The sequence below is a fragment of the Lactuca virosa genome, chromosome 1 (assembly GCF_052849685.1).
Source record: "Lactuca virosa cultivar CGN04683 chromosome 1, Lactuca_virosa_CGN04683_v6, whole genome shotgun sequence".
Lineage (NCBI taxonomy): Eukaryota > Viridiplantae > Streptophyta > Magnoliopsida > Asterales > Asteraceae > Lactuca > Lactuca virosa.
In genome coordinates this window covers 88,622,988-88,632,817 of record NC_136426.1, presented here as the reverse complement: position 1 = coordinate 88,632,817, position 9,830 = coordinate 88,622,988, and the positions used below count along the sequence as shown (strand labels likewise).

Genomic DNA, 9,830 nt, shown 5'->3' with positions numbered 1-9,830 from the left:
CTGACACTACCCAACCCTTGTGGCCATGGAGGTTTGCCTCCAGTGACTCCAGGGCATGAGGCAAAGCCTCATGTTTGCAGCGGGGGATTAGTCGGTACGCGAAAGCTGGCCCGGAAACCCTCGTTAGGGAAGTTCCCTTTCAAAAAAAAAAATTACCTTTTTGTTTTGTTCATATCTGGATAACTTTTTTTTTGTACACATTTAGGTAACGAACTTATTGGAAGTGTTCATATATGACCATTATGACCGACTGTAATGGTCATATGTGAACATTTTCAACAAGTTCGTTACCTAGATATGTAAAAAAAAATTATCCAAATATAAACAAAACAAAAAGATAATTACACGATAAATCTATTTCCCAAAAGAAAATACCTTTTTAAATCAATTTGTTTTTTAAAATGTAAGGACCATTTTTGTGGTTTTTTGCTTTTGTCAGGTATTCTTTTAAATTTCCCACTAATTTATCGGCACCAATAAGATGTATTTGTTGAGATCAAGTAACAGACAAAAACGTATCCTTTGTTGCCGGCTCAATTTAGCGTTCTAGAAATCCTGAAATAGTAGTGATCGTCCCTGTCACATTGTAACTGTCTCCAAGACGACAAACCAAATTCAACTAACTATTCAAACTTCATCAGACCATCTTTGAATTGGAGTTGATCAACAGGGGAAAACGTCGATTGTTCATGGAAGGAATCTCCAATCAAGAAAAATCGACCACCGATACCGAATTACAAGCCAAATTACTCCTTCACAGTGATGATCATGATCATAAGGGTGGTATGAGAACCATGCCATTCATCATAGGTACATCAAAATTCTCAATTCTTCCATGGTTATCTGTACTCTGTACTCGAATTCACTGAAAACCAAATCGGAAAACCAGCTTTTGTGAGTTCGAGTATGAATGAATTTCAATCGTATCAGTTAGGGTTTTGATTTTGAACTTGGAGCAGTGAATGAAGCGTTCGAGAGAGTGGCGAGCTATGGATTGATGCCAAACATGATATTCTATCTGATGGAAGTTTATCACATGGAATCTGTAACTGGAACAAGCATACTCTCCGTCTGGTCAGCACTTTCAAATGGTCTCTCCATTGTTGGAGCTTTCATCGCTGATTCTTACTTGGGTCGGTTTCGGGTCATTGCTCTCGGGTCTCTCTCCACCCTTCTTGTAAGTCTCCATTCTTTTATCTAATGAGTAATGACCCGAAATTAACCCACGGTTTCTGAAATCGAAACTATTGATGATCTTCTCCTTTCTTCAGGGGATGGTTTTTCTATGGCTGACTTCCATATTCCCACAGTTAAGACCTTCATCTTGCAATGAACTCGACACCAGTTGCAACCCTGCAACACCAACCCAACTCGCTTTACTCTTTTCATGTTTTGGTCTACTCTCGATTGGATCTGGTTGCATCAGACCATGTTCGATGGCTTTTGGTGCAGACCAACTTAATCATGATCGAAGAACCCTAAACAACCAGAGGCTCATTGACAGTTACTTTAATTGGTACTACGCTTCTGCGTCAATGTCAACAGTTGTTTCTTTTACAGTAGTGGTGTACATTCAAGATCAGTATGGGTGGCAGGTTGGATTTTCAGTTCCTGTGCTGTTCATGGTTTGTTCTGCTGTTATGTTTTTACTTGGATCTTCTCTTTATGTGAAAGTTAAAGTTGGTGAGAGCCCGTTTTCAGGGTTCATTCAAGTTCTAGTTGTTGCTTTCAAGAACCGGAAAGTCAATCTTAGTCACGATGACTGCTATAATCATAGCCATGGAATGGATCGAGTTGAGCTAACAGAGAACTTAAGGTTTCTCAACAAAGCGTGTGTTATTAAAGATTCAAACACGGATCCATGGAATCTCTCCACAGTCGAAAAGGTGGAATCCCTCAAATCCCTAATTCGTATAGCACCAATTTGGTCTTCGGGAATTCTACTATTCACCACAAGTTCACAAAGCTACCCAACACTCCAAGCAAAAACAATGAATCGACACATCACCTCAGGATTCGAAATCCCACCCGCATCATTTGTCTTATTCATGGTCTTAACACTCACAATATGGCTAGCCTTCTACGATCGTGTCTTAGTCCCGATTCTAACAAAACACACACATCAACCGCGTGGGCTCCACCCAAAAACCCGAATGGGAATCGGGCTACTAATCTCAGTCATTGCCATGGTGGTGTCTGCCATCGTGGAAACCATAAGGCGCCACGTGGCAAGGTCGGGTAATGACATGTCAGCAATGTGGTTGGTCCCACAGTATGCTTTGCTAGGATTAGCTGAGGCTTTCAATGCAATAGGGCAGATGGAGTTTTATTACTCTGAGCTTCCAAAAAGTATGTCGAGTGTTGCCATGGCGGTGTTCATGGTGAGCAATGCGTTCTCGGGGCTTGTTGGAAGCGTTTTGGTCAATGTTGTTGACTTGGTGACAAGTGAAGGTGGTAGTGTGAGTTGGTTATCGAGTGATATTAATGAAGGACATGTGGATTATTACTATTGGTTACTTGGTTTGTTGAATTTGCTCAACTTTTTCTACTTCTTGATATGTTGTCGTTTTCATAAGAGGTTTACATTGTCCACATGAGCTTGGAGAAGAAGGGTAATATTTTGGGCATTGAAGGTTTACATTAGGTTTTAGCATTCGATATTGCCATGCGATTTGGTTATATGTGAATTATGCTCTAGTGTGTTGAATTATATTCTTAATGTTATATGCATAATCCAAAAGAAATTAAGCATTCGATTAAGTATTTTCATGTACATGATGGTTTTCTATGGGATTCATTTTAGATAATGTAAATTTATACTGTATTAGTTATATCGATATGATATGCCATGTTGTGAAGTCGATATTGTGTTGTTTAAAGTGACACAAAATTAACTAGGAACAGATAAGGTGTGGAAACATATATGAAACTGTCAAAATTCCCAAAAAACAAGATTTATTATATTTATTAAATGATCTCAAATGCTTATAAAAGACTTTAAGGAAAACAATTAAACACTGCAATTAAGGAAATAAAATCGTGTTTTGTCAAAAACAACACAAAGGAATCTGAATCCTATGGTAACAATTTTCTCCGTACAAAACATTTTGTTCATTGAAATGTTGTATTGTACAATTCTATAAAATATAAATTGTTGTGTATGAATAACTTCATCAACGCAAAAGGTTAATCCAAATGGAACTTTAAAAGACTTTAAAGGAATTTAGGCAACAATTAATAACAACAGAAAAAAAAAACAATAAAATTAGGGAAATAAAAATCCTATTTTGTCAAAAACAAAAACGATCAAAATGATGTGTTTTGCGGCACACAGCTCGATCCCTCAAACAAATCTCTACGTCAATTCATCATATCTCACGGCCTAAAAGTTGTACGCATGTTTACCATAATTCGGCCAATCGGCCTAGAAACCATGGCCCTCCTCGAAAACATCAGTTTTCATTTCCGCCATCCTATCCCAAAATGCATTATTTTCTTCCTCTTTTTTTCATTTACATTCGGTTGGCTTGGGGTTGTCCTTCACCACCTTAAAACAGGTTTAAAGTTGGGTGCGTTCATACAATGACTATTGTTAGAGTTAACGGAAATCAATATATGTATAATGATGTGAGTGTTAAATTAAAACAAAACAACTAACATAACATTAAATTTAAACTTTACCGATATGAAAATATATTTACCAAATCAACATTATTCCACTATACACAGGCCCCGCCCAATACCCAAGTGAGATGGACGAATGTCAGGGCAGCAAATATGAGGGAGCATCACTTTAGTCCGACAAGTACTAGTAGATATATTAGTTTAGCCAAAAATAATTTAGTCCAACACACTTATTTTGTTGACACAGATGTCAGACACACATAGGCAAGGTAGTGTTGCATAAGATGTGGGGGCGAAATAATTGAAGCCCCAAACACCTTGAGAGTTGTAATCTACATTTGTGGTTGGCTGATTTCCAATCGACGCCTGGAAAATGAACGATGTAGGAGATCGAGGATTTGACTATCATCTTTAAATAGACTATACTCTAATTTCTAAATATGATTAGTCCAACACACTTATTTTGTTGACACAGATGTCAGACACACATAGGCAAGGTAGTGTTGCATAAGATGTGGGGGCGAAATAATTGAAGCCCCCAACACCTTGAGAGTTGTAATCTACATTTGTGGTTGGCTGATTTCCAATCGACGCCTGGAAAATGAACGATGTAGGAGATCGAGGATTTGACTATCATCTTTAAATAGACTATACTCTAATTTCTAAATATGATTATATTTTCTGATTTCTCCAATTCTCATATTTCTGATTCCCGACTTGGCGATTCGTGTGAGTTGAAATCGAACTAAGATTGTCAATATCCGATTTATGATTCTCAATTCTAATTTCTCCCATTCTCTTATTTTTTTATGACTATTTTGATTTGGTATTTTGGTGATTTCATATTAGTATGAGTTAGTGTTCAAAGTTTGAGACTTGGAGTTTGAAGCCTTTCAGTTAAGGAGGTATTTCAGTATTTTCTGTTTGAAATATGCATCTTTGCTTTCATATTTTTTTGTTTTGATTATAATAGTTACAGTTGTTTGCTTCTGGAAGTCTGTTTTTATTTTTATTTAGTGTGATTTTCGTAGGAGTATCAGTTTGAATATGTGATGCTTTTTTGAGTTCAAAATCAGGAGTTCGCAATTTCGGTTTCTCATATTTGAGTTTAAAATCAGGAGTTGTTTGAGGTCTAATAATTGTGGTTTGCTTTAGGTATAATTTTTGTGGTTTTATGTATAATGTAACGCCCCATTCCTGGTATGTAATTTAAATATTGAATTTCCTTTCTTAAGGGTTACTCGATGAGTCAGTAGCCCCGACTCGTCGAGTAGAAGCGAGATTGCATGTGGACTTAGTGGGGCGACTCGACGAGTCCACTCCCGACTCGACGAGTCTGCCAGTCTGGATGAAACCATAATTCTTAGGGTTTGCACCCTATTTAAACGTCATTATAGCCCCCATCCCAGCCTCCAGCACCTCTAGAGCGTTCCCCCTCAAAACCCTAGCCCTCCATTGGTGAGTTTGAGTGATTCCTTCTTGATTTTGAGTGATTTGGTGTATTCTTGGAAGTGTAGAAGAGAAGGAAAGAGAGAAGGTGCAAAGGAGAAGAAGGAGATCCAGAAGCTAGCTTCCATTTGCTACTTCATCTGGTAATAAAACCTCTACCTTGTTCATTTTCCTAGTAGATCTTCATATATGCTTGTTTTGCCACTTTTGGGACATTTCAAGGTCCAAACTCGAGATTAGAGCTCCCTTAGGGTAGGAAACTATAGATATGGACATCATTGAGCTCCAGGAGCTCAAAGTAGCTACCTTTATGCAAAGCAAGGCCTTGTTCCAAACCCTAGGTTCCCATTTCTAGCTTATTTTGGTGTTTTAGCTTCATACCTTTATGCATGCACGTAAAGTTGGCAACTTTACGTGTTATATCGGCCCTAGTAGCTCAGATCTATGAATTGGATGCACTGGAATCGATTAAAATCAACTGTATAGTGAAGACATGCATAGGACTCGACGAGTCGTTCATTGGACTCGGCAAGTCGGAGCGCAAACTCCCGATTTCTCTGATTTGAGAGTTGTGAGTTGAATCAGTGTGTGGAAGAGGACTCAGTGAGTTAGAACAAGGATCTGGAAGTAGAGGGACTCGACGAGTCTACGCCCCGACACGGCTAGTCGAGCCGCGAGTTAGAGAATTGTGAGTTAGGGAACTCGGCGAGTCCATAGTAGGACTCGGCGAGTAGAGTCAACCTGGAAGTTTGACTCTGACCAGGACTTTGACTTTGACCAGGGGGTACATTGGTCATTTACTCCATGAGGAATCATCAGTTGATTCAGAATGTTATGTGATTGTAGCCCGGGAGTCGCCGGAGCAGCAAACAGGGATTTCTCACTCGGGATATCAGCAGCCAGTTATACGAGGTGAGTTCTCTTTCAGTAGGAACGGGTCTACGGAACCAAGGCCGGCCTGTAGTATGATATGATAGTAGCTGAGTGTGGGCGGGGCACGTATCCTATCCTAGCAGAGTGTGGGCGAGGCCCGTATCTCATAGTAGTAGTTGATTATGATGTATGAGCAGTAGATTAGCTTTACATGTTGTCTGTGTGATACTTGTATGTTGGGTTTTGTAGTTGAGTGTGGGCGAGGCCCGTACCTCATCATGGCCGAGTGTGGGCGAGGCCCGTATCTTGAAGTAGCTGAGCATGGGCGAGGCCCGTACCTCAGAGATAGTGGAGTGTGTGCGAGGCCCGTATCTCGTACACAGTGGAGTGTGGGCGAGGCCCGTATCTCCTAGATAGCGGAGTGTGGGTGGGGCCCGTATCTCCCAGTTAGCGGAGCGTGGGCGAGGCCTGTATCTCCACGAGTGTGGGCGAGGCCCGTATCTCCTAGTTACATGCTTTGTGTAGATGGTATGTTGTAGATTGGGGAGACTCACTAAGCTTTGTGCTTATTGTTTTCAGTTTTGGTTTCAAGTACTTCCACTAGCACTGGGAAGGGCTCGGGATGATCGCATGGCACACACCACAGTCTTCAGCCTGGGAGTTAGACTCTGATATTTGGATATGAGATTTTGATTTGAGACAGATACTATGATGTTTATGATACATGATTATGATATTACTTATGATTTTGGATGGTTGATGGTTTTAATAATGTTCTGAAAACGAAATTTTTGGGTTGTATTTTTGGGATGTTTCAAGTTGGTATCAGAGCCTTGGTTTGAGGGATTCGGGCACACTTTCGGGTGTGTCTGAACTCAAACTAAGGAAATGGTATAAGGTTTTCAAAAGAAAATCATTTTCGAAAAGAATTTTTGAAAAAGAAACTTAAAAAGAGAAAAGAGTTTTGAAAAAGAGAAAAGGGTGTGGTACATGCAATCAGCCGAGCTCAAGTAAGTACTCCCAATTTACCCATACAAGTTTATGTTATGATTATCAGTTTTAGTAGAACAACATTCTAGATTAGGGCTAAGGATCTAGGAGGATGCCTTATGTGCCTGCTATATGTGTTTCAACTTTATGAGAACTGCATGCTAGTACAGATTAGTCAGGAGGATAGCCTTAGTAGTATATGCTTGATTATGTGCACTTGATGTCCGCATGCTGCTTGCTTTGTGCTTTTAGGAGTTCTAGTTGTCTTTCACTAGCTAGTAAACAAATATGTTAAGTTACATATTGCAAGGACTAAATAATTCCAGAAGGTTAGGTCTAGCCCTATTTCGCAGCTCTTGTTTCAGTCCAACCGTTGTAGGGTAGGATCTCTCATTCGAAGAATTATCTAATCTGAGTGATATGTAATAGTATTTGCGAGCTAGTTAGGGGAAGAAAACAGGGACTTCTTACGCAGCTGATGTCGGAGAGTGGGTTGGTGATTTCCCTAGGGCAAGCCTAGGAAGAGCGTAACAGAGATCAGTAGCAGTAGAAGGGACTTGGTGGAGTCAAGGCAGTTCTTGAGGAAAGTACGGATAGATGTGGAAGGTAGTATGGGCCCGTACTACTGAAAGCAGAGGATCCGTACTCGAATCGAGGAAGGCTGAGACAAGACCAGGAAACTTGTGGTAGATGTGATCCCTCTAGTTATATCAGTGTTTCTGACGATTGTCATTATGTGTTTCAGGAATGGTGGTTTTACGCCCTAGACCAGCAGTCGGCAGTTCAGGTGCCGGAGAGGGATCAGGTTCAGGCTCGGGAGCCGAGCATTTGGATGAGCAGACCAGAGAGTTCATCTCTTCAGAGGTCACGTGTAGCATACTTGAGCATACTCCTGTGATCTTTGGATCGGTCAAGGAGGGTGTTCTTGAGCTTTTGGATGAGAGGATGAGTGTGATCCGCACGGAGATGGCGACTATGATGGGGTCACGTACTTTGACATTCAGGGAGTTCCGGGCTTGTGGAGCTCCAGATTACCAGGGGGTCCGAGACCCCATTGCGAGTACAAGATGGTTGGCTGATGTGGCCAACGCTTTCCGCACTAGCAGATGTCCCGAGGGGGACAAGGTCTGACTTGCATCCTGTCTTCTGAAGGGCAGGGCACGTGATTGGTGGGAGGAGGTCGGACATGTCATTGGGGATGATGCAGCCCTTGATGCTATGACCTGGACGGATTTTGTAGCCCGGTTCAGGGCCGAGTTTGCACCTGTCATAGAGGTGCAACAGCTTGCTAGGGAGTTCCAGGATCTCCGGCAGACGACGGAGTCAGTGGCGGAGATTACCCGCCAAGTTCAGGGAGAGGGCTCTTCTCGTTCCTCAGTACGCGGCAGACGAGGAGATGAAGAAGGCCCGATACCATGAGATGTTGAGGAGTGATATCAGACAGTTTGTGAGCCGGTCCAGCTGTAAAACGCAGGATGACATGATTGCGAGGGCTCGTGAGAGGGAGATTAATCTTGAGATGGAGAGAAAGAGGAAACCAGAGGTAGTGTCTGGTTCAGATGGTTCGGGCAAAAGGCCCAAGACAGATTCCCGAGGGAAGGGCCAGCAGGGCCGAGGCCGCTGCGACAAGTGTGGTAGGTCGCACGATGGGGCGTGCAGGGCAGGGAGTTCGGGCTGTTTCAAATGCGGCCGAACAGGACATATGAGTAAGGATTGTACTGCTACTTCTACCGTTACTACCACGTCACTTTTTGATCTGATTTGCTTTCAGTGCAATCAGAGGGGCCATAAGAGGTCTCAGTGTCTGAGCTTAGCAGCAGCAGGGAAGGTGGCAGCACCTGCCCCTGCTACATTGAGGATTACAGACGGCCAACAGGGTCGGACCGAGGCGCCAGTGGCGAAGAGTAGAGCCTTTCAGCTGACAGCAGAGGGGGCGCGAGCGACCCCTGATGTGGTGACGGGTATGTATTTTCCTCTCATCTCTGTTTTTGATATAGTTTGTTTCTCATGATTATGTGTTTGTGTATAGGGTTGTTCTTAGTGAACGACATTTCAGCTATGGTATTGTTTGATTCGGGGGCTACCCGATCATTCGTTTCGCTCACATTTAGCAAGCGATTTAGCAGGCTCCGGGGGAGCTGGATTGTCCACTTGATGTTGAGATAGCCGATGACAGGACCGTTAGGGTCGCGAGAGTCCATAGGGGATGTACATTACGGTTGTATGACGAGCAGTTCATGGTGGATTTGGTTCCTATTCCCTTACGAGGGAATAAAGTTATAGTAGGAATGGATTGGTTGAGCCCCAACGGGCCAGTGATTGACTGTGAGCGCCAGTTGGTGAGGGTTCGCACTCCTAGTAGGGGAGAGTTAGTGATTCAGGGCGAGAGGCCACAGCGCGGACCGATTCTTTGCTCAGCAGCGAGAGTGAGACGCTATTTTCAACAAGGTTGTGTGGGATATGTTGCTTATGTCATGGATAGCCGGGATAAGGGTAAGACGACAGTCAACGATGTGCCAGTAGTACGAGAGTACCCGGACGTATTCCCAGAGGATTTACCTGGGATACCCCCGGAGAGACAGGTTGAGTTTAGGATTTATTTGGTTCCTGGTGCGACTCCGATTGCCAAGGCACCGTATCGGTTGGCTCCTCCTGAGATGCAGGAGTTGTCTACGCAGCTGTAGGAGCTGCTAGACAAGGGCTTTATCAGGCCGAGCAGTTCGCCATGGGGAGCCCCGATCCTATTTGTGAAGAAGAAGGATGGGTCGCATCACATGTGTATAGACTACCGGGAGCTGAACAAGGTAACGGTGAAGAACCGTTACCCACTCCCGAGGATAGATGATTTATTTGATCAGCTCCAGGGAGCATCTTGGTTCTCCAAGATTGATCTA

At 42.8% G+C, this 9,830-nt stretch overlaps 1 protein-coding gene across 1 annotated transcript; it reads left to right on the top strand.

Annotated features, from left to right (window-relative positions):
• Positions 1–515: 515 nt before the first annotated feature.
• On the top strand, positions 516–2,760 carry LOC145150185 (protein NRT1/ PTR FAMILY 1.2-like). The gene is made up of 3 exons (XM_079075261.1): positions 516–810; positions 960–1,177; positions 1,272–2,760. Exons 1-3 carry the CDS (start codon positions 690–692, stop codon positions 2,595–2,597), a joined length of 1,665 nt encoding a protein of 554 aa, XP_078931387.1. The 5' UTR covers positions 516–689; the 3' UTR covers positions 2,598–2,760.
• Positions 2,761–9,830: the final 7,070 nt, after the last annotated feature.

What these genes read in the sequence shown, in the direction of transcription:
- LOC145150185 (XM_079075261.1), top strand. Translation starts at nt 690, where the DNA reads ATGGAAGGAATCTCCAATCAAGAAAAATCGACCACCGATACCGAATTA. An exon ending in AACCATGCCATTCATCATAG is followed by an intron (nt 811 to 959) that starts GTACATCAAAAT and finishes AACTTGGAGCAG; the next exon opens with TGAATGAAGCGTTCGAGAGA. An exon ending in GGTCTCTCTCCACCCTTCTT is followed by an intron (nt 1,178 to 1,271) that starts GTAAGTCTCCAT and finishes TCCTTTCTTCAG; the next exon opens with GGGATGGTTTTTCTATGGCT.